The sequence below is a fragment of the Lupinus angustifolius genome, chromosome LG11 (assembly GCF_001865875.1).
Source record: "Lupinus angustifolius cultivar Tanjil chromosome LG11, LupAngTanjil_v1.0, whole genome shotgun sequence".
Classification (NCBI taxonomy): Eukaryota; Viridiplantae; Streptophyta; class Magnoliopsida; order Fabales; family Fabaceae; genus Lupinus; species Lupinus angustifolius.
In genome coordinates, this window is record NC_032019.1 from 2542375 (window position 1) to 2567404 (window position 25030).

The 25030-nt window shown below is 30.9% G+C and overlaps 2 protein-coding genes across 3 annotated transcripts; both read left to right on the forward strand.

Annotated features, from left to right (window-relative positions):
* On the forward strand, window positions 7975-11478 carry LOC109361198 (protein NETWORKED 4A-like). Of its 2 annotated transcripts, XM_019606571.1 has the most exons (4): window positions 7975-8620; window positions 8938-8976; window positions 9092-9191; window positions 9695-11478. In XM_019606571.1, the coding sequence occupies exons 2-4, from the start codon at window positions 8962-8964 to the stop codon at window positions 11386-11388; spliced, it is 1809 nt and encodes a 602-aa protein (XP_019462116.1). In that variant the 5' UTR covers window positions 7975-8620; window positions 8938-8961; the 3' UTR covers window positions 11389-11478. The 2 variants fall into 2 exon arrangements, with proteins under 2 accessions (XP_019462116.1, XP_019462115.1); XM_019606570.1 differs by lacking the exon at window positions 7975-8620 and having other exon boundaries at window positions 8885-8976.
* LOC109359300 (B3 domain-containing transcription repressor VAL1-like) lies at window positions 15681-22512 on the forward strand. Its single transcript, XM_019603916.1, has 12 exons — window positions 15681-16063; window positions 16737-16818; window positions 16896-16997; window positions 17521-18170; window positions 18286-18382; window positions 18548-18722; window positions 19099-19172; window positions 19278-19682; window positions 19836-19885; window positions 21345-21455; window positions 21541-21608; window positions 21981-22512. The coding sequence occupies exons 1-12, from the start codon at window positions 15948-15950 to the stop codon at window positions 22376-22378; spliced, it is 2328 nt and encodes a 775-aa protein (XP_019459461.1). The 5' UTR covers window positions 15681-15947; the 3' UTR covers window positions 22379-22512.

The following is a 25030-nucleotide window of genomic DNA, read 5'->3' on the forward strand; positions in this document are numbered from 1 at the left end:
AGAAAACGGGAGTGAGGAAACATGCAAGGACCTGTTGTAATATGATATATAAAATTTGTTAAATATATATACATATGTTTGCTATATTTACGGTTGTCTAAATTTATAATTGTTGGGGGAACTGGTAATACAAGTTTGGCTGCTGTGAATCAGAATAATCAGTCTCTCTGGTCATTCTTAATTTTTGTTTTTCATTTTTTGTTTTATTTAATTTTTGGTTTGTGTCGTACTTATTGTATTTTTATTTATTATTCTTCATGCATGCTTACATGAAATTATTAGAGGATGATTAATGGGACTTGCAAAACCATATCCGTCTAAGAATGCTTATTGTTTAAAGGGTTTTGTTAGCTATTATCCTTGTCATTTTTATTTGGTTGATCTTTAGTTACTGCTTGTTTATTTTACATTTTTGTATGAGTAAGGTTATTTTCTCATAAGTAAAAATTTAATTACTTTTGAGATGTGTGATTGTCTAAAACATATGAGACCAAATCTAAGTTTGATTTACTACATCATAAAGATGAAGGACAAAGTGGGCCCACATGGATCATGGCCCACAAATAGGTGGCTGCTCGGTTAATAACAATAATAATGGTTGGGCTCACAAAGTTGTTTCATGCTTCTGTACATGATGCCTTCAAATTGGCTTGAACCCCACTCAATATAATGGTTACCGGCGGCTGAGGCTTCCAAATAGCACTGAAATTTTAAGATTCAGGAAGTGGGTTCCTCTGAGCCACATAAAAATGAAGAGCTTCCCATAAAAAGAAAAAACTTTGAAGGCAATTTTTAGCTCGTGAAAATATTTCACCATATAAATTGCTTTTATTATAAGAAGATGTGTGTTGACAAATATATTGTTATTTATTTGATCAACACAATAGTCTTAAGTTAACATCATGGATATGAAACAAATTTCTTACGCGAGTCTTGTGTTCACCTTCTTAAAGTATATTTTTACCTTTTACTACTACCTTATCTTTCATTATGTAGTTAAAACTTTTCAAATTTATTAGAAGTCTAATATTGATATTGTTTGTTTGGGGTATGACCTATATAATTCACGCATCGGCCTGGCAGAGGAGCCTCGAAGTGGGGCTGGGAAAAGGGTGAGAGATAAGCAAATAAAAAAGTGAGATGGGGCACATATTTCTTAATATTCTTTATAATACTATATATACTAAGAAATAGCCAAGTATGAGGACGTTTTCTAATTTGCATCCATTTTTACCAAAATAATATTATAAGAGGATAAATTTTTTTAATATGGTGTATGATTGTCTCATTTAACAATTGTGGTTAGTATGAATCTTGCTTTTCTCTTCGGTCTTAAACTAAACATGGAATCGAACCTACTTTAAATCCAAGTGAATTCATATTTGAGTAAAAATTTAATATTTTTTGTAATGTATGAGTGGTGTGATTATTACTACTATCCCTAAGTGTGCTTCCATTAATCTTGTAGTACACAAAGATGTAACAAAATTTAATGTCATTCAATCACTTGTCTCCTCATTGTTTTGCATTTTCCTTTCTAAGTAAAATAAACACCCGAGATAAAGCTTAGTGAAAGAAGTTACGTATAGACTATAGGCCACCCTTATATTTAGCCATGGAAATTAATATTTGGTTTGCTTCAAATCTAATAACATTTGGTTTGCTTCACTTATTATAATATTTGGTTTGCTTCAAATCTAATAACATTTTTACAATTTACATGCTAACTGACATAGATTTTAACTAACCTTTGACTACCAACATCATTCTTCACACCCTAGTATACCCAGTTTTTATGCTTCAATACACTAGATTTTTTACATGGTACATGTATCAATGAGCTTAAATAAATTCTCACAAAGCGAGCATTTCAGTCGTTTAATGGATCACAAGAATTATGTTTCTTGTAAAATCACATGTGACAACATTGTCCTTTGTTTTTCATGGGGTATTTTTTTATGGGTTCAACTAAGTTCAATCCTTGTTGAGGATAAAGAATCAAAAGTGGGTAAGTTTTATTGAAAATTTAAACATATAAAACTTGTGATTTTTTAATGCATCGTTTCCAAAAAAATATATCTTAAGAAAACAAAATCAAATTTCTACATGCACGAGTGTATATTTTGTTGCAATAAAAAATTATAATTTTTTATTATACAAATAACATAGATAGGCTAGATCTGACTTATGGGTTATACTGTAGAACTGTGATCAAAATAACAATATTTCATATGCAAATTAATCAATAAAATAAATAGAAAAGTGCCGAAATTAATGGCTTAAAGATTTGAAAGCGTATGAATGAGTATTTGGTGGGTCCAATGGTAGGTGACCAAAATAGTTCCGAAGCTAAGTTGTGGCCACCCATCGCCCTGTCCAACATGCCATCTTCAACTATTTCAAAATTAAATATTAATTTCTCTGCATTAAAGGCCAATACATGATAATTAAAAGTGGTGAAAAGTATTAATAATGTAAGTTCACTATTATGAAAGCATTAAACGATTAGTTTTTTAATATATAATTTTTTAGTCTCTTATCTTCGGCTGTAAGAGTTGGATTGAGCAAAACTTTAATTTTAAATAATTAGTATTCTATGATCCTATTGTGGGAATTAATTAGAACCAATAGAATTAACTTGCAATTTGATATTAAAAAGGGTTTTTTTTATCACAAAGATATTATATCACCTTTATAGTTAAAGAAATAATTCATTTCATAATCAATGGTTGTTCTCTTTAACAAATGCATTAATCATTGACTTTCTAAAAATTAATAAAGTTTTATATTATTATACCAACAGCCTTATTGTTACCCTTAAAAAGGTTTGACACCCTGCTTCTAGTCCCTTTGAATATTCATTTTGTGGATACTTTTGCTGGATTTGATTCAGTCATTGGATCCATTCAATATTACTACAAGACAATGTGACTAGAAAGTTTAAATTGTATAAGCAGTCCAAGTAGCTGCTTTTGTTAACCATCAATCAATTATAAACCTTTTCACTAACTATATATATATATCAGTAACTTTCTTTTATTTATCTTCAGAATTTACTCTAATAGTCTCATCTAACTAACAAGGACACAGCTTCCTTTTTTAATAAATAAATAAAGCTAAAGCTAATAATTTTGTCTTCCTTTATTTCTCCCTTAACCCCTTCATAATTTGAGTGATGAAGGCCAACAAGACAAGACACTTGTATCTTCTCATGCTCCTCATTCTATGACTGATTCATGCATTATTATTATTATTTTCAAGGAACCAGATTGGCCCAATATCACATCTTGGTGTGAGACATAATTACTCCAATGGTGATACATTTATACTTTCATTGGTTATGGAGACCCAGCTAAATAGGCAGATAGTACATTCTTTTATGAATTGATTAGACTATAGGCCACCCTTATATTTAGCCATGGAAATTGGAATACACAGCAAGAGTTACAGAGGGAAATGAAGGGGTAGCAAAAATAAGTAACACATGGTTGCTACATGTATGTAAAAGTGAAGGACATATTGATGGACTAGCCATCATGTTGCATATTACATAGTCAATTATATTCACATGGTGATAATTGCCATTCACTTGACACTTTATAACTTTATATCATGCTAGTGGATATAGTATCTTTTTTTCCATAAAGTGTCTATATGTCATTTGATGTGATTAGTCAGAAAACTATTTAATTATTAAACTTTTAATTTAAACATATTTTTTTAACCAATTATATGAAGTTGCATATTTTATAAAACAAAATATGTGATTAAATAGTGGATGGCTCCTAAACCCCATTCCCCATTTTCCTTCATAAATTCCTTATAGCAATCCAACTCTACTCTAATGATGATTATTTGATTTGGTGACAACATTTCAACCATGGCAATGACAATAAGAGTATAAAATCCAATTTTATTTTTTAACAATTTCTAAGCCTCCTAAAAATACTTCTATTAATCTTCTTACTTATTTTTTCATTTAATATTTTATTTATATAGTACAGGGAAGATTCGTAGCAACATCTTATATGTGTAGAGCTAAAATTAACGTGGATAAGTTTAATATTCTTTTAGACCATCAATGTTTGGCAAGTACCTTCATTATTGTAGATATTTATTTCTTGGTTGGTGTTTGTTGCTGTTATAACTAAACTGTTCTTGGGGTAGGATTGATTCCAAGTCTCTAAAATTGAAGTTAAAGACGCATTAAACTATTAAACCAACTAGGTTCGTTCTAGTGTGGGATTTATATATGTTTAATACTTTAATAGGAGTCACTTAAAATATATAGTATATATATATCGTGTCCAAGAATAGCTAAAATCAACTCCACCGAAATTGTCCCTATATGTAGCTAAGGGACTCTTAGCTTGCTTGATGTTTTAAAAATAAAAAAAGGCTATTTGAGATTATGAAAGATGACAGAGAATCACTTTGACATCATTAACTATCTTAGCGTAGTGATCTGAAAGGAACCAGTTGAAATAATCAACAAAGTTAACTAAGTACTATAAATAGTTAGAGGATCTGATTTTCTTCTTTTTCTAACAATTGTTTCTATGTGTCTTTAAGCTACAAAGTTTAATTAAGCTAAAAGTATATGTGTTCTTGATCCGAAACATTATTTTTTAAGAAACAAATTATATATACACAGAGAGAAGAGATTATCAAACTTATAAACATGCATTTTTTATAGACCATAGAGACTGAAACATTTGAAGCTGGTGAAATAATGTAGTTGGCTTTGCTTATTGAAGACAAAACTGAAGATAATCCTGAAACGTGTCTCTATAGTTTGTGGGATAACATTGTACATTGTCACTTGAACCATTTCCCAACATTCATAAAAAAATTATTGTCTCGTCTAAATGACAAAATACCCTAACAAGAAAAAAGGTATACACGCCTTCTAAACTCACCCCATTGCACAAGACATTATTTTAATCAAGAAAGACAAAATGTTCTAAAGTACCATATGACTAATTAGAAAAGTTTCATGCAGCTCCCAAATTATCAAAACTTGTGGTTATAAATGTTCAACTGCGGTGACTAAAGCCGTGTTCTGAATAAGACGAAACAGCTGGTAAATGCGACAGATTAATAAAGTACATAAAAACAAACAAAATTTTACTCCAGTTTTTTTATGAGACCAAGACCTATTACTCTATCTTCCAAGAAATAACCTTTTTGTCCATAACACTGTATATCCAAATTTCTATTCTTTTCTTTTTCGGTTAGGTATAATTTTAGTTTCCTATTTTTTCCTATCTGAATGCACAGTTTTTGTTGGGCAAACAAGTCAAATTTGAAGAAGAAAGTTAAAGGTGGATTACCCAATAAATAAACTTGTTGAAATATGACAGAATTTCAATTGATGTGAGTAAATGGCTTAATGATATTGTTTTTGCCTTGACTTGGCTTTAGGAGATAGAGAGTTGAATGAGACTTGGGAAAGAAGGGGACACTGAACTTGTCAAGCACAAGTCCAATTCCACACAACATGCTGACTTTGAAATATACCAAATACCCTGATTTTATGGGATAGGACATTAATATCTTATTGTAATTGATTATTTTTATAGTTGAACATTTCCCAACATTGGGTGGGTCTTTTATTACAAATTTCCCCTACTTTTCCATTTTATTTTATGTCTTTTTACTATATTGCACAAAATATAAACTTGTCATTCCAGTGAATGTTATAGAACAAAATAAATAATGATATCGAGCACTTCTTTGTCCCAAATCTAACACATATGTATATATTATTGATTACTTATGAAAGAAAATATAATTATTGAATAAAAGGAACACGCATCTTTGGAGATGCAAGGTATCAAGACTGAGATTGATACTTTGTAAGAAGTAAGGACAATGCTTGTTTAGCCATTATCTCATCTGAGTCTTTTAATTTTATTTTCATTTTGAAAATTACATATGAAAAAATATTAATGTGTCCATGGGCACTTGGTAAGAAATTCAAACACATGGAATAAATGTGAATATGAATTAGAAAGTAGAACATTTGAATTTTGATTTGGTAAAATAAAAGATTTTCTAATATATATATATATTTATGTTTAAGTACGTATTTTATATATATTATCTTTTAAAATTATGATTATAAACTGAAAAATAATTAATCCATCAAACTTAAACATGTTATTTTTTATTGATTTATAGGTTTTTTATATAGAATGTTAAACAAATTTAGTTTAAAAAAAGTATAAACCAAAAATAGAAAAAATCTCAACGAAAAACTTAAATACTCGTTCCTTACAAAAAAAAACCCGAAGGAATAGTAATAAGCCCAATACGATATCAGCGAGTAACGCATTGAGGCCCAAAAACATCCGTTCGCAAAAAGAAGAACAGGAAATTAAATAAAAAGCTCCAAACCATGTCACGCCGTCTTCGGAATGAAGGGTGTTCTATAATTTTTAATGGAGTATTTAAAATTCGAAATAAAAATCTAACCTATACTTTTGAAATCAATCAATCAACTTTTTTATAATTCATTTTTTTACAACAAACTTTAACAGTAGACCATGAAAATTACATTCCTCTTTTCTATCTCATCCTCTTTGTGTCTCTAAAATTGTATTATTATAAATATTTACACATAAAAAGTTATATGAGATGTGAATATATTAATATTTCGAAAATTAAAATAATTATGTTTTATTATCTCACGCAAATGTTAGTAAATAATCAAATACAGACTATCGAAATTGTTACGACTTGAGTTGGTTTAAAATTAATACAGAACAATTACTTTTAACTCATTTTTTTAGACAATTGCAAACGCAGGGATTGAAGTAAAAGAGAGAAGATTATTATAGTGCTCAAAGAAGACTTGTTCTCACGCGTTGCAGCTATATAATTTTCATTAGGCATGACGCATGTTATCTTTAATCCTGAGGAAAGAGTAGTAAAATTGCTTACCTAAAAAAAACAATAAGGCATAAACAAGTTGATTTGCCTCATTCTTTTCCTTTGGTCATCTTAGTTTAGGCACTTTAATTATTTAAAAGTGTTAGTCAGATACAATCTATTTCAATTTTAAATGTCTAACTTTGATATATATATATATATATATATAACCCATTTTTATAGTACTTTATAATACTAATTCGACTAATGCGATGTGAGGGTGAACATTGGAGTCTTGGAAAAATGACATGAAAAGCAGAAGTGGATGGAATATCACTTGAGTTTAAATATGTGCTCTCGTAAAGTTTTTTACATTGTTAATACATCACCACTATTAACTTAAATTATTTTTGTTTGACGGTTAATGATATTTAATAAATCGATAGTGAATGATTTGCTAACAGTATAAAAAACATTTACATTATCAATTTATACATATAAATACATATCAAATTAGCTAATACTTACTTCCTCATTTGTTTTTTAAATTAATATAATTTAAATACTGAACACGGTTAGATGTGATGTATGGAGATGTTTATGACAAATAAATAATACTAGTATTCACTACTACTACATTTTAGATTTACAAATTAATATTTTGTGAGTCAACTTCATTAATAATAATATTATAAGTTTATTTTATCCAAATAATTGTAATAAGACTTTTTTGGTATTACAAATATTATCTTTTACTTTGGGTAAGAAAGTAATCTATTTTAGCCGTAGGATTGCCTCACACATAATTATCTCTAATAAGATTGATATTGAACAATCAAGAAGAAAGTAGATCAAATGATACAAGAAGCCGGTGAATAATGTACGGAAGAGGTAGGGACAATTAACACAGGAAAGAGATGAAATATCATGGCTAACAACATTCAGACTCCAGAGAACCCAAAATCATGAACTCTTTTATATGTGTTTATATTGTTAAACTTAAGCAAATTAAGCTTGCAACTTTATGATTTGATTCACAAACTTTGCACAACATTTTCCAATGGACATTAAATAGAACAAGAGTTACGTTGGGTTATCTTCTTCCCCATGCACTTACCTTTGCATTAAAATTGATCGACTCCCACCACCAACTCCTATTTATTAAACTTTTCTGACTTACAAGCAAACATTACCTCACATTTCCTCAAATATTTGGTTCCCTTCCCCCTCTCTTTATTTCTTCCTTCTCAGATCCAATGCTTTTTTTATCTCAAGTAAACCTCTCTTTCTTTCTACTGTTTTTTATTCTTCTATGTTTTTAGACCATACCATGCATGTCTTTCACTTATTTTTATGTCTTACCTTAGAATCGTCGAAGATCTTATCGTCTTTTAATTTAATTAATTTATAATATTATTTGCATAAGTGATAGGATCATGGAAGTGATAGAATGAGATATGTATGAAATGATGAAATCCCAGTTGTTGAGGGTTTTCTTATTTGTCTTCATTCATGGCCATTCACTGTGCAACTTTGCTTCTTTAATTATCATCATCCTATTACACCGCCAAATCCTAAAATATTGAAATACCAAACCACAAACAAACAGTGAAAAAATTATTTTCTTTCATATTCTTTTTAGAAAAATAGTCAGAGATATTTTTTCCAAGTAGTTGTGGCGTGCAATTACCACGTTTGCGTGGGTGAAGTAATTGCATAGCACGACGTGTGGAGATAACTAGAATCTACGGTTATGCCAGTTGTTCATAAAGATAAGCATTTATTAAAATATGCATAGTCAAACCTTTGTGCCTTATTTATTTCTCTTCATTTATTTTTCGTTTTTTTAAATTCATCCTCGCGCTTCTACAGTGTATGCTTCTTATTCTCTCTCTCTTTCTGTCTCATTGTTTTCATATTGGGCTGGTAAATGTAGCATTGCGGTTTTGGTATCATAATAATCATACTTTGATATCAGCTTCAAGGAGATTCAATGCTAACTAACATTTTAACTTTTAAATGCAGATTTTTTTGAAGGGTTTTCATTATAATAGTTGAGTTTTATTGGCTTACACTAGCTGTGAAAAAATGGCAGCTTCTGGGGTAAGAGTCATGGAACTTGAGTTGCTTAACTTCTGGGTTATGTATATGCAGATTGCAGAAAAGATTGCATTCATTTAATTATTTATAGTAATGGGTTAATTTTATTTTATTTCAGAATCTTATGAGGAGGTTGGAAACAATGAAGTCACATTCATGGTGGTGGGATAGTCATATCAGCTCCAAGAATTCCAAGTGGCTTTCAGAAAATCTTGAACGTAAATATCAAACATTACTCCAAATAAGGCATTTTAGTGTTTGTTGATTCATTAAAATATTACAAAGTTTTTGGCCTATGCTTTATTTTTTTTCTGAATGAATCATTACTTTTCAACTTATATGTTGTAACTCTTTAAAGTGGAGTTTGCTTATTGCTGTGTTTTAAATGATTATTGCCTTTATCTTTTCATCAATTGTGCAACAAGTCCAAACTCCCCCTTTTCCATAGTATTAATTTCATCATACCTTTATAAAAGGTTTGTGTTTAGAATGATTCTGTTATTCAAACAACATATGTTACTCTTGTTTTTAACAAGTTTAGCTTTTATACCATCGTGGTTATAATCTTAATTCCACAGTCTAAAAAGGTAAATTCTATTGCTTTAGTCAAGGTTATGAGCTTTTAGATCATCAAGGTTATAATCTTCACTCAAAATCTCTTAGTAATTATATTTCATTACATAGTCATTCAAGAAAATGACAAAATGATATTTAATTGCAGAGATGGACCATCATGTGAAGCGAATGGTAAAGCTCATTGATCAGGATGCAGATTCATTTGCCAAAAAAGCTGATATGTACTATCAAAAGAGGCCAGAATTGGTGGCTCTAGTGGAAGAGTTCTACCGTGGTTACCGGGTTCTGGCTGAACGTTATGATCAAGTGACAGTAGACTTGAGGAAAAATGTTTCCACTGGTCTCCAATCCCAAGGTTCAAGTATTTCAGACGTTGGGTCTGAGCCAACCTCTACTCGGCCTTCATCAATTAAAGGGAATCGGCGTATATATGGCTACCGAGCTGCTGGATTTGATTACTTTCTTGGCTCTGGTGGAAATGGTTCTGATGTATACCAAAAAGATGGAGATGAGTCCTCTACATTGACAGATTCTGATCAGGAATCTGATGATTCTTCATCAGTCAACAATTATTCAGGTTTCTCGGGGAATGTTAGTGATCCTGGAATGACCAGAAGAATGGTGGAATTGGAAAATGAGCTCCGTGAAGTAAAAGAAAAGCTATGGTTGCAAGAGGAAGGACATTTAGAAGGTTCATTAAGGGGACCAAGAGTTGAGAACACTGAAGACTTTTATGACAAAATTAATGCATATGAACAGGATCTGATGATTCTGAATGAAAAGTTTAGACTTTCAAAAGAAGAAATCACTAAACTGAAGAGTGAGCTTAAAAAATGCAGATCATTGGATTCAGAAAATGTGGAGGCTGGTGTAGATTTATCATCAACTGGAGAATACATCAAGATAGAAGAGATTCAAAGAAGCGGCAATCTTGTGGACAAGGAATTGATCGAGCCAAATAATGAGATTGAGCCACTTGGGGAGGAATTAAGAATCGCAAAAGAAAAACTTGAGGTTTCGGAAGTGCAAATTGTTTCAATGAAATTCGAGGCTGATAAATCCTCTGAAAGAATTGAGCAATTGCATGATCTGCTGGACTTGGCTCGGAAGGACACTGCTACTTGGAAAACCAAATTCAACAGTGAAAAACAAGGGAACACTAAACTCCAAGAAATAATTGCAAGGTTAAAGAGTAGCCTAGTCGACCGAGAACATGAGATCAGGGAATTGAAAACAGCTGTATCTGATGCAGAGCGTAAAATCTTCCCGGAGAAAGCTAAGTTGAAGGCCGAAATATCCAAAGTGATGGAACAGCAAACTCATTTAGAAGATGAGATCAGAGAATGGGAATGTCGTGGCCGTGCTTTTGAGGATGATATCAGAAAGATCCTCTCCGAAAAAATAGAGATAGAGGAAGCACTGAAGGATGAAAATGAGATGTTAAATGCAAAGATTGGAACAAGAGAGAATAGCATTGAAGATCTCCATGTAAGTCTTGATACTATAAAACTGGAAAGAGATAATCTCAAAGCAAAAGTTGGTTCACTTAATGAAGAAGTAAATTCCAAAGATGATAGGATCAAACACCAGAACAACCATTTTAACCAGCTGCACATGGAACATTTACAAGTTATTGTTGAAATGGAAGAGGCACAAACACAAGTTAAAGAGCTAAAATCAAAGGCTAAGCAACTGAAGGAAGAGATTGAAAAGCAAAAAACTGAGATGTTAGAAGGAGCAGAAAAGAAACGAGAGGCTATAAGACAGTTATGTTTCTCAATTGAGCACTATAGAAATAACTATAATATGCTTTTGCAGCATTTTACAAGGCACAAGTGAGAATGCAGTTTTGGATGCCTAATTAATGAATGAGTGTGATATTATAAATTTACTAGTACTATTCCTTGCCCTTGTTTTTTCCCATCTTCATTTATCTTCTATGTTCTTTGTGAGGTGGGTGAGCTGTTTCATCTGTGTTAGGTGGCTACCACAATAATGATATTTGTGGTGATTCTGAAGTAGTGAAATCACTCAAAATAGTATTATAATTATATGGATTTGATCGTTTAAAATTTAAATTCACTTTTAAAACATGATAATTAAAAGAAATCTCGCCTCAAATGTTTGGATGGCCATTTTCATAAAGCACTTAATTATTTCTATGAAATTTAAATTTTTTCTCTCATTTCCCTCATTACAAAATGTTGAAAACATCCAAAAGTTAGCAAAATTTATGAAACTTCACCAGGAAACAAGTAGTCCTCGAAATTAGATTATAAGTTTATTGCTAAGAAATGATATCATTAAAGAAAGATAAAATTATGATGTTATAGCATTTTAAAAACCAACTCTATTTTAGTATTTTTAGAATAAAGACCAAGGAGCGGGAGACATTTTAGATATGGATCTATATAATTAGGTTGTTTTCTTTTTCATTTCTAATGTACCAAAGAAAACCAACACTAGTTACTAATTTAACTATTTCTATTTAATGTCCCTTATATTGGACCTAAAGATATGGTGTTAGAATAAAGACCAAAGGAGTATAAGTAAAGAAAACTTAATTAGAATTTTAATTAAACGTTTACAAAGTTTTTAAAACCGCATTGTTGATATATAAAAGGCAAATGTTAACATGCCTAAAGAGTATTGCTTGTTTTAGTATAATCTATTAAAAAACTATTTTTTAGTGTGTTTTCTGTTTGATAAATATCATTCACATAAATTATTAAATATTTAATATTTGGTTTACTATGGTAAACAATATTGTTTAAAAGAAAAACTCAAAAATTAGCTTAAGGTATTTTAATATTTTGATAAGGTAGGAAGAAATATTAGGTTTGGCTAGACACATCTTTATCATTAATTTTGTAAATGCACATATAAATTGTATAACTAAATAAGGCATACTTAATAATGTTCCCCACCATGAACCTGCTTTAGTTCTTGATTCAAATTCATATATAAAAGTAATTTTGTAAAAGTTTTATATATAAAAATATCAAGCATTACTAATTAATATATATATATATATATATATAAATAAATAAATGATGTTTGACACCATATCATCAAACCGGAATCTAAAAAGGTTTGATAAAACAATCTCAAAGTCCAAACTAATTCAAATCGGGTTTTCGCCACAGCTAGATTCAAGCATTCACATATGGGTTCGAGTTATATTGACATTCTCATTCGGAAGGATATAACCTAAGGACTTCTTGGCCATGTATTATTATATATCAATGAGTAATTCAAGTGAGCACACTCTCAAATAAAAAATATAAGAACAATAAATCTGAATTATACAATCATGTGGGAGTGATTAAGATTAACAATTGCTACATAAGTGAGTACACTTTCGTTGGGCAGGTGAGATTTTTTTTTACTTCAATTGAGGCTCCAAGTTCACCTACATCAAGTTAGATTATAATTCTTTTTAAAGTACAAAAGCTTCTTGATATCTTCAAACTCTTTAAGAATGGAGCACCGTGACCAATTTATTCTATATCAAATTACTATACACATTCTTTTCTTATTCTTCTTCCATTACTCCCAATTATCTCATTTATGTACTACTTTATTTTTTTACCCTCTCTTATTAAACATATAACATTGTTATAGTGTCTAATTTTTTTCCATTGAAACAACATATTAGGATCAAGATTAAGATCCATTTCTTTTCTCTCTTTCATCCATTATGGTTGGTTAGCTTCTGTAAAAAAGATGGTTAAAGCGTTGAATGAAATTGCTTCTGCATATGGTGGTTAAGCATCAATATTGCTTTACATTCAGTTTTCAAGATTGGGAGATAAAAATTTACTTACCAACTAGAGGGAGTATTAGAGTATTTCACTATGTTCAACACAATCATTTCAAATTTGGAATGCATGATACATTCAAACTTGTGAGATGTTAAAATAGATGAATTTTCTGTTTTAATAGTTGTTGTATATAAATGGACATTCCCCTAATCTTTGTATTCATTAGATATGATGAAGATTGCGATTCATAATGAGAGATCTTATTCATTTTCAATATATTTCTTTCTTCAATTTTTCTTTCTCTCATTATTCTCTCTTTAGCTTTGTATAAGCTATTCTTTCTCATCCTTCTTGTACATCAAGAACCTTTCTTCTATGGCTCATACCAAACTTTAACAAGTTAATTATTTAAAGTTAATTTTAGTTTCTAAATGATAATTAAAGTAATTTTATGAAAAGTAGATTTCAAATGCTACGAGTCCTTTTTTAAAAAGATTTTATGCTTATAGTAATAATGATTAAAACATAACAAATTTTAAAAAAATAAAAACAATAACATATTTATCAATCATATTGATAAAATTAATTTTGCAGATAAAAATTTATTTTAAGCCCCTTTAATTATGACCCTATCTGATGCACGTGATGCATGCCGGCTCTGAATATAATAAACTCTAAATTTATTGTTGCATTTTTTTTTCTCTTTTAATTTACTATTTTTAAAACTATATCTATTTGTTTGTCGGCCTTCATAATTCATAAACAATTAATACTTTTCATGGATATATGATCATTATTAATATATTTTTAAATTCCAAATAGATGACATTACACTTAATAATTGTCCTTAAATTACATCAAACTTTTAACTGATAATAATCAATAGTTTTTATTTTACTCTTGGAATGTTAAGTTACCTTTAGCATTAGCAATGCAAATTTCATATTAATTCTCACTTTTCAGTAGATACAATTAACCGAGTAATTTTCTTTATATTAAATCAAAATTTCACCTAATAATAATCATCACTATTATTATAATATATTTAATTTGGATTATACTTTTTTAATGTATTTGAAGATTTTTTCTGTTCTATAACTCATGGGTTTGAATTCCCAAAATAGCACGTTTCATAAAAAAATATATTTCTTTCCAAAATCCTATATATAATACTTACTTTTTATGATTTTTGTAATGAACCTATTGGTTAAGAAATCAGTAGGTACGATCCATCACTAAAACTTTGCCTTTAAAGAATTTCTTTGTCACAAGACACACAAGAAAAATCATTGGTAACAAACGTGTTTTGAAATCATAACACTCCCTTGTTTTCATATGTTAAATGCCAAATGAACACAGAATATAAATTCATTCCAACTGGAACTGGAACATACTTCTTTCCAAACACCTAATAGTAGTTCCATAAAACTATATATAACTCTAATTTCACTAATATATACATATATAACTAAGAGACATGTTTAAGATGAATATTACCAATACCAAATTTGAATACAAATTGAGTATAAAAAAAGATTCGAATATGAAATTAGTCAAAACATGTTTTCCTAATCAAATTCAAGGTGAGTTGGGACAACTATGCATAAGTCCAAAATATATTGTAATCCTTATACATAAATAAAAGATGCATTAAAATTTTCCACCCTAACAAAACCCACCCATACACATATACATACATAAATCAGTTAACAATTATCATATAAAAATTATGAAAACAATAAATCTAAGTCTTATAATCAATCATAGATGATTATGATTAAAAGTTAGTTATTGATCACATAATAGTCATATACATGTATATTTTAATTTTAACCATTCAAAAATCCGTTAGTCCATATTAAGTGTTCTTATTTCTCAAAATAACGTATTGTTCTCCCATACGTAAATAAGTGTGATGTATATATATATATAGTTGACATCATTAGTGGACCCCTTGCATATGGGTTCATAATATATTAATTATTAGGTGGAAAGAAAGAATGGGGATGAGAGAAGAGAAAGGGCGTGAAAGTGAGAGAAGAATGAAGTTGGAAAATGAATAGGCGAGTGGCTACGTTATGAATGTGAAGTAAAACTATAAAGATATGAAAGGACTAAAGAGGACTCGCACCTCTGTTATATATAAGCCATGGTAACATGTAATAATACAATTCATATCATATAATTCGTGCATTGCATGAATCTCTCTTTCACTTCTCTTTGTAATTGCATGCACTTTCTCTCTTACAACTTCGTTTTCAGCTTCACTTCCTTCACTTCACGTGCTTCTTTCTCACCTAAATCTTATTATCATAGTTTATGTGTGTGTGTGTTGTGCATGCTTTAACTGTAGATGTTTGATTTGTATTACTATGGTGAAGTTGTGTGTATTTTTTTATTATCTTGTTTTTATTTTATTTTATTATTTCTATCTTTTGTGTTCCCACTCTAAAATATTGAAACTTGTGCGTCAAAGTTAATCTAATTCATCACCATGGATTTTTATCTGCTCTTTAGATTTGTGTTTTTTGGTTTTAGGGTTTTGACTTTCTCTGTTTTTTTGTTTGCAGTGGTAGGGGACAGAGAGGGAGACATTGATTTTATTTATCTTTGAATTGAATTTATTTATTTGAAATGGAGTTTCGAGTTTGCATGAATGGTTTGTGTCGTGGCGTTGGGTATGAACGTGAATGGAAGAAGGGTTGGCCTCTGGAATCTGGTGGATTCGCCCGTCTCTGCAACAATTGCGGGTAATTCTTATTGTCATGGATTCCACATTTCTAGCACTGATTTCAGAATATGATGATAATTTATGGGTTTGACTTCAGTCATACTCATTATTCTTTCAACTGATTTCAGATAAAGGCACTCAAGCAGACACTTTTTTTTGTTTATTGATTTTGGTTTACATATATTTTTGAGTTTTGACTTCAGTCTTATGAGTTCCAATTGGATTTGCTAGTTTAACTTTTGTCTCATTAAGTTCAATGTTTTTTCAAAGAAAATGACTATAGATAGAGTAGTTGACCTTACATTGTGAGATTAAAGATTTCGTTGTTGGTGCATTGAGTTCTATATATAACTAAGTTAGGGCATCGAGTTTTATGTACTGTATCAACCATCTTTATCCAAATACTTGTGTTCTATAAAAATCTACATCAGTGATTTTTCTATCAAAGGTTTATCAATTGCACACTTTATTCTACAGGGGGTGCACCTTTTACATTAGAGGATATTTTTCTATAAAGTTCTTCACTAATTCAAATGGAAACTAGGTTTAGTTTTTTATGAAGTTGCCTTTAAGATGTAATATGAACATTCCTTTTCTCTACTCTTGTCTCCTTATACTTCAAATCTTTCCATGCTTATATGAATTTTATCTCCCACTTGGAAATCCTTGATGCGTCTCTTGGTGTGATTTAGATCTGCTTATGAGAATTCAATTTTCTGTGAGAAATTCCATCCTAAGGAAACTGGTTGGAGGGAGTGCAGCTATTGCAACAAGGTAAAGTTAATGTTTAAATTTTATTGAAGTCTTGTTTTTCTCTCCCTGGACATTGAACTCTATTTGACTTGTTGCAGTCTATCCACTGTGGATGTATAGTATCATTGTCTTTGTTCAAGCACCTTAGTTTTGGAGGCATAGGCTGTGTTAACTGTGTGAAGACTTCCCAACACCGTCTGGTAAGATTAATCTGGATACCAGTATCTGTATGATGATTTCCATGCTTAAGTTCCTTAATAATTAAAGGATGCATTCTACTCTTAATTTTGTAATTTGTCTCATTGTTTGATAATCTTGCTTCTAGATTGAACTTTTGTAATGGGTGCTAAATTTTCATCAGTTATTTAATGCAACAATGATCTTCCAATCACCAAACTCTCGCATTTGAAATTATATGGACTGTTATGCATTTCTGATGCCAAGCTCTCGCATACCATCAGTTTAGGGGACCTCATGCTTCTATTAGAGTTATTTTTCTAATTATGTTCTGCAAATACTTTCTGCTTACTTGTTGGTTCTTGCTAGTGATTCTGTGCCATGATATCCTATTGATTCAGTTATTTCACAATTTTTTCGATATAATGTAAGAAATAGTTAGCAACAATTTTAAGAGACTCCAATTAGATATATTTTGTTATTTGATTTTCTGCCACTCTGACTCAGAAAGTTCTCAGACTCGTAGTATTCAATGTTTTGCAGCAGAGACTGGACATTCAAAGTCCTAATGTGTTTTTGACGTCAACCAAACATAATGCAAGTGATCGACATGTTGCTCATATTGATGGTAGACTGTTGGTGGATAGTGTTGATGAAGGGAAACATATGCAACTGTGTAGAATTGTTGAAGGTAGTGAATCAAGCCATTGCCCTCAACATCAGAGAGATGACATATTTTCATTTATTGCTCCAAACAACCAAGAAGTTAAGTGTTCCTTCAGGGAAGCAGATGCAAGATTTTCAAATGTGATGAAACCATCAAATCATTCATTAACATTTACTTCATTACAAAACAGTAGACCAACATGGGAGAAAAAAAATATGCATGATGCACTTGCATTGAGTATGTCTTTGGGAACCCCATCACAGAACACTGTCCTGTCTTCTGCTACAGAGAAGGAAGAAGGGAGACTTGAGAGCAAAACATCGTCTCCCTTTCATCAAAGGAAAATAGCTCGCTCTATATTGCCCAAACCATTGAAGACAGGGTTAACCACGAATCTGGAAACAAATAGTGGGATGATTTCTGAGGCACAAGTTCTCCGGCCACCTGCTGAGTATAGCGGCAAGCATCAGTTACTTCCTCGGTACTGGCCCAGGATAACTGATCAAGAACTGGATAAATTGTCTGTGGAGTATCCTTTATATATACTATTTTTTGTCTATTTGACATCTACATTAAACTATGATAAATTAGTAATATTAGGTTGGTTGATTTATCGGCGGTCTCCCTTAACTTTATAATTATAGTTTGAAGTCCACTGTAGTGCCATTATTTGAGAAGGTGTTGAGTGCCAGTGATGCAGGTCGAATTGGCCGTCTTGTTCTCCCCAAAGCCTGTGCAGAGGTATTTTTAGAATCTCATTGCTTTGACGTTTATCTCTCTTTGTTGGTACATATGAGACTCTCTGTTCATGTTTTTTATTGTTTATTTTAACTAAAGAAATATATTGTCACCTTGTAAACAGTAATTGCATGCATCACATCTCACATATTGGTATCTGAATTTCAGGCTTATTTTCCTCCTATTTCGCATTCAGGAGGTCTTCCTTTGCCCTTCCAAGATGTGAAGGGGAATGATTGGACACTTCAGTTCAGATTTTGGCCTAATAACAACAGTAGGATGTATGTATTGGAGGGTGTGACACCTTTCATACAGTCCATGCAATTAAGTGCCGGTGATACTGGTATACATCTCTCTAGCCAATATATTCTACATTCTTATTTCATCACCATGTATACATTTATTGAAATTGAATTGTCATTCTGATTTATGTCAAAATGTTATCAAAATACTGGATTTTGTTGGCAATTGGCAATAACTCCTTTTATGGTATCTTTATCTGCAGCTGCTACTACATGCGACCTTAGATAGGCTGATTGCATGTTGTCATTTCTACTGTTTTCTGGAGAAAATAGAACTCATGCCTTTATAGAATTGATCCTTTGTATGGTATATTTTGTTTACGATGTAGTGTTGAACTGAAGATGTGGGGACTTGGGAGACTAATATTTCTTGCAAATCTCATGTCACCATTCATTAATATGATCATTTTGTTGCAGTGACATTTAGTCGGATAGATCCTGGTGGGAAATTTGTTATGGGTTTCAGAAGGGCATCAAATATAGATACACAGGTTGTGACATGATTTTTCATTTTTCTACACCTAGCCTCTTTTCTCCATTAGTAATATATCTTTACTATTTTCCTTTGTTGGTGAATATGATAAATGGACAAACAGAATGCCTCTGAGTCTGCTCAATCTAATGACATCTCAATTAAGGAAAGTATTCCTGGTCCAACTCAGAATCCGCACACAATAAGTAATTATCCTGATCTCCAGTCGAAGAAAGAGATTGTGGAACCTCATTTAAATGGGCATCCAGAACATCTGCATTTGGGTAATGGTTCTGATAAAAAAAGCGAGGATATGACAAAAAATGATTTATTGCAGCAACCAATTTCAGTTCCATTGAAGAAGAGGACTCGTAATATTGGGCCTAAAAATAAGAGGTTACTCATTCACAGTGAAGATGCAATGGGGTTGAGACTTACATGGGAAGAAGCGCAAAACTTGCTTTATCCACCGCCCAGGGTCAAGCCAAACATTGTAACAATTGAGGACCAAGAAATTGAAGAGTACCATGTAAGTGTGACACTGTCATAGTAGACCATCTTTTTATTTTGTGGGTTCATTATTTTAACATCAATGAGGACTGATTAGTGTGGACTGTGGAGCATCAAGTCCAATTTCCGGTTACCTGGCTAATTTTTATGATCTCTGCTTCATTTTATTTAGGAACCCCCGGTTATTGGAAAAAGAACTATATTCAGTGCTTGTCCATCTGGGTAAGTTAAATATATTTCATACTTCGCATTGTATTTGTTTCCGTAGAAAGTCTTGACTCGGTAGTGCCAGTTCTTGACGTTGTATGTCAATGGATCTTGCCTTCAAATCTGTTCAAACAGATTACATTTGCTACTTTTCTAGATCCATGTATTTTTTGCATTAGTTGTTCCTGCTTCTGTTTTTCAAACTCGTAATCACAGCTTTAGCTGGAAAACCATAGTGCAACCTTGGAGAAGCTTTTATGATTGCTTTTGTAGTGAGATATGAGATATCATCATCTGTCTGTATGAGTTGTTCAAACTATTATCTTTAAATTACATTGTTGTTTTTAGTTTTTCCTTGGAACACATAGGTGATTGAATTTATAGTTGTCGTAACTACAATGGATTAAAGAAATCAAACTGAACTTATGGGATGCTTTCCATAGGAAGTTTTGGAGAATGGTTTCTAATTTCTTCCATCATATTTGTTTACCAATTTGTTTGGTGTAGTGGATCATCTTGTGATAAAATTTAGTCACTTATTTGTAGTACATTTTTGTTAACCTCTTAGTTAATGTTATTAGAGCTAACATGGATCCCCCCTTTTTAATTGAAAGGAACTTGATTGCAATTGTCCATAGTTGTTCACGGGCCAGGTTAGTTAAGAGGATAAATACAGAAACGGGTTAAGTTGAGTGTGATAAGCTAATGGTATGATAGCTGCCGGATAATAAGTTTTCACTTTCGATCAATATTAACAGTATCGAATATAAGTTAGCTGGCATTGGTTTCCAGGCAAGGATATGATTCATAATGGAGAATTGAAATGGCTGCCTGCTCATTATGACACTAACTATAATAGAAAACAAAATATTCTTTAGAATGTAATTTTTTTTTGTTTTTAGAATAAGTTCTACAAATTTTCAAAATTAGGTTGTACTGGAGTATTTTTTTGGTGAAGGTAATGTTGGTCTTTGAGGGGATTGAGCTTAACGGGTTGATCAAGTTCCATGTTTAGAACCATTGTTTGTTTGCTTTAAAAGCTATCCTTGGAGACACTAGTCCTTTGATTTTGGGTTTAGAAACCAGAAGCTAATAAAATTAGAACTGAATATGAAAATTTTCATCAGACTGAGCATGTGAGACTGAGAGGTAGCATGCAGTTGGCTGCCTCTTCCTGAAGCAAATGTGGTATTCCTTTGAAAGCATTGTGTTTCCTGTGTTCAGCATGACATTTTAATTGAATATCTCATTCATTAGAGCTACCCATATTTTTAAAAATACTTATTTTCTTATCTAGTTCTATTTATGCTTATCTACTAGTTTTTCAATAGGATAATTCTCACAAGAAAGATAGTTCTATCAGAATTCAGCATTATTTCTTATTTATGATCCATTGGGGCATTTAAACTTGTTTGATTGATGCTGTGAGTAAATATGCATGTTATGCTTGAAAATGTTTAACTGTTTCACCCAGGAGGAAAGAACCGTGGGCTCAATGTGATGATTGCTCTAAATGGCGCAGGGTTCCAGGAAATGTTCTTCCTCCCAAATGGACATGCTTTGATAATGATTGGGATGCAAGCAGGTTGCAATTATTTTGTGTTTTTTGATCTCTTCACATGAGATTTAGCATATGGTCTACAATCTTATTGCGGATAATGGTTTTTCAGGTCTTCGTGTTCTACACCAGAGGAGCAGAGTCCAGATGAAGTAAATAATCTTCTGAGAACCAGCAAAGGTGTGAACCTACTATCTATTTTTTAGATAAGCTCTGCATCTGTCACATTCAGAACAGGGTTTGAGGTTTATTCTCAAATACAATTTTGATTGAAAGCCCATGATTTATGATGCATTAATTCAAGTTTTCACATTGTCTAGCTTCTAGTACATTTGTGTGGGCTCTGAAACAAGTTTTTTAATTCATTACCATATATAATGGCTCCTTTGGTGCCAGAAATCTCTATCGTCAGCTAGACTGCAATTTTACTTCTGAAATGAGTTCCTCAATGCTGTTAATTTGTTCCTTTCCTTTGTTCTAGTTGATTGAATTCAACTAGATGTGACTGTGATAATTAATCTTAATTTTCTGGCTGTGAATGATTTTTCCAAGTTTCTAAGAAGAAGCGTAGAAGGATGGAAAAGAGTGAGACAATTGAAGAACATGGACCCTCTGGTTTAGAGGCTCTAGCCAATGCAGCAGTTTTAGGGGATATTCTTGTTGACCTTGCTGAGCCATCATCTGGAGTCACGACGAAACATCCAAGGCACCGTCCTGGATGCACTTGCATTGTGTGCATCCAGCCTCCAAGTGGAAAAGGTAAACATAAACCGACCTGTAATTGCGTTGTGTGTATGACTGTGAAATGCCGCCTCAAAACCCTCATGATGCGCAATAAGAAACGCCAATCGGAACGTGAGGCAGATGTGTCTGCTTCCCATAAAGATCAAATTCAGAAGACGGGTGAGCCAGATGCCAATGAAGCATTGAAAGGTGATACGAGTCGATGAGATGAACCCGGTGCTGCTACAAATATTGATCTGAATTGTCATCCCAACATTAAAGACATGCACGTTGATGATATCTTAGGACATGGCCCATGAAGGATCACATGCAACAAATATTTCAGAACCTGTCTACATATTATAGTTTGTTACCCCTTTTTTCTTTCTACATATAGAGACAACAGATTATGATTTTTCTTCTTCATACAAATGAGACATGCAAGTTTCTCTTACATGTTTTCAGTAATGAAAATAGTCAAATAGGTTGTGCATTCATTATAGTACTATTAGTCCGATCGCTGACTGGACTTGAAAATAACTTTAGTTTACAATCTTAATATTTATGCATTGATTAGGAACAACAACTTTGAGATAACTAATCTTCATTCTATTCAAAATTAGTATCAATAATGATCTTGCTAGACTTTTTTTCTGTTACGTATCTGTTTATGCTTCTTTCTATCTCTCTTCCTTCTCTATCACATCATCAATTATATCTCATTCATCTCTATCTAAGTATCTAATTCTAATGTATCTCCAGAAGCTGTATTGTTAATAAAATAAACATTTAATTGTACCAAAAAATAATTGATAAAATATATCAAATTAGTTCTCTTTTTTAACATATTCCAAACAAAATAGTTAATCTTTGAAATATATTAACATTTAATTTATATAATAATTTCTAGACATGAAATTTAATTTATATACCAAATAATTCATCATTTTTCAAATCAAGTCCAGTCAAATCAAAGCAAATTTCATTTTTAATCATTCCAACCTAATTAATTCCATTTGGTGGGCAATTGAATTCAGTTTCCTTAATGGTAATGTGATATAGAATAACTTTTCATCTTTTTTATGATAAAAAATATATATATGCTTATAATATAAATTTTATACACTGTTATTATACCAATTTAAAAAAGATTGATACAAAAAAATTATAGACATGTTGACATTATATAACTATTAAACTCCTTTATATGATGTTGTTGGAGTTATATATTTTTAGAATACCATTTTCAACTTTTAGCCATAATTATCACTTTATTACCAAAATATGGGGTATATTAATTGATTTGAAATAAAAAACATTTATTTAATTGAATAGAAAGAAGAGATTAATCACTTCAATAAATGAAAAATATGCATAAGTATTAATAAATTTAATAATATTAACAATATTAATCATGTTATTTAATTCATGTGAAATTAACTATAATGATTTATAAATAGGACCAAATACAAAAAACTTGAATAGTAAATTAGTAATAATAACTCATTATAATAATAGTTATTGAAGAACCTACATTTTCAGGTAAGCTAAATGACATACTTAAAGTTATTTAATATTTTTCAGTTAGTGGGATGATCAATTTGTTAAATAAGTTTAGTTTAATCAACTAACCACATATCTTTAACTTTTTTTAAACTACACTCCCCTCTCTTATTTATCTTATCAACTATAAATTACAACCTCTAATCCATGAGCTATAATCTTTATTAAGTTACATTTTTTAGAAAAACAAATAAAACAAATATATATTTTTACTGCAAAACATCAATATGAATGTTATTGACATGAATATAATAAAGCTTACTTAACATGCACTGTGAGTATAAATGACTTCTAATCCAACATCCAGTTATATTTTGATAAATCAAAAATATTTTTTTTGTTATCAAAATTAAAGCAAGCATGTGAAAATATCAGTTAATATTTATTCTACACTTTTTATACTTGCAAAAGACAATACATACTGCTTTAACTTATTCAGAAATTACACAAAAGACCATAAATATAAATTCTTTTTTTCTTTAATAATATTGTTAATTACTTTTTACGTGGATATGTTTTATCAATTAATTCCTCTACAGTATATATAGAAACACATTTCGTGCAAGTTTACTACAAAGCCAAAAATAAAATGAGAAATATTAATAATAGCCCCTGTTTTTAGGAAATTCCATTGGTCCACTAATGTCAGACTCACTAAATCTCATAATGACCAAAATACAATATTTTAATCCTGAGAAACATTTGTTACACATGAGTTTGTCATTAAAGCAAGGGTAATGACCGGTAAAAATGTTGGCAAAATATTTTACATTCCGCCAATGAGTTTGTCTCCTTCATATTCACCTTGTCCTTTCAAACGAACACGGAAACAATTTCTATTGATTGTTTCATATGCTATGACAATCAACAAGTCACAAAGTTAATCATTAATAAATGTTGGGTTATATCTACTTCGATCTATTTTCAGCCATGGTCAACTGTATGTTGCTTTTTTTAGAGTTCAAATCATTGAAGGACTAAAACTTCTGATACATGACAAGGAAATAAAATCAAGTAATACTACAATAAATGTGGTCTTCAAGGAGGTTTTATAGAACAAGTAAGTATATACTCATTATTTTTTCTAATAACCATTTAAATATTTTCATTTGTATTTAATTAATATTCTTAATTACTATCATATAAAGTAATACAATATAATTCTTAATGGACAAAATTGCTAGAGTAATTTACTGCATTCCTTTCATCACTAAGTTACTAATTTTATTATATTTATTTACCTTGCAGGTTTCCTATATCATACTAGGATGTAAAAGGTCATGTATTTTTTTAGTTGATTTGTGTTCAACATATAT

What these genes read in the sequence shown, in the direction of transcription:
- LOC109359300 (XM_019603916.1), top strand. Translation starts at nt 15,948, where the DNA reads ATGGAGTTTCGAGTTTGCATGAATGGTTTGTGTCGTGGCGTTGGGTAT. An exon ending in CTGGATAAATTGTCTGTGGA is followed by an intron (nt 18,171 to 18,285) that starts GTATCCTTTATA and finishes TTATAATTATAG; the next exon opens with TTTGAAGTCCACTGTAGTGC. An exon ending in TTCAGTGCTTGTCCATCTGG is followed by an intron (nt 19,886 to 21,344) that starts GTAAGTTAAATA and finishes TGTTTCACCCAG; the next exon opens with GAGGAAAGAACCGTGGGCTC.
- LOC109361198 (XM_019606571.1), top strand. An exon ending in GCTTTCAGAAAATCTTGAAC is followed by an intron (nt 9,192 to 9,694) that starts GTAAATATCAAA and finishes ATTTAATTGCAG; the next exon opens with AGATGGACCATCATGTGAAG.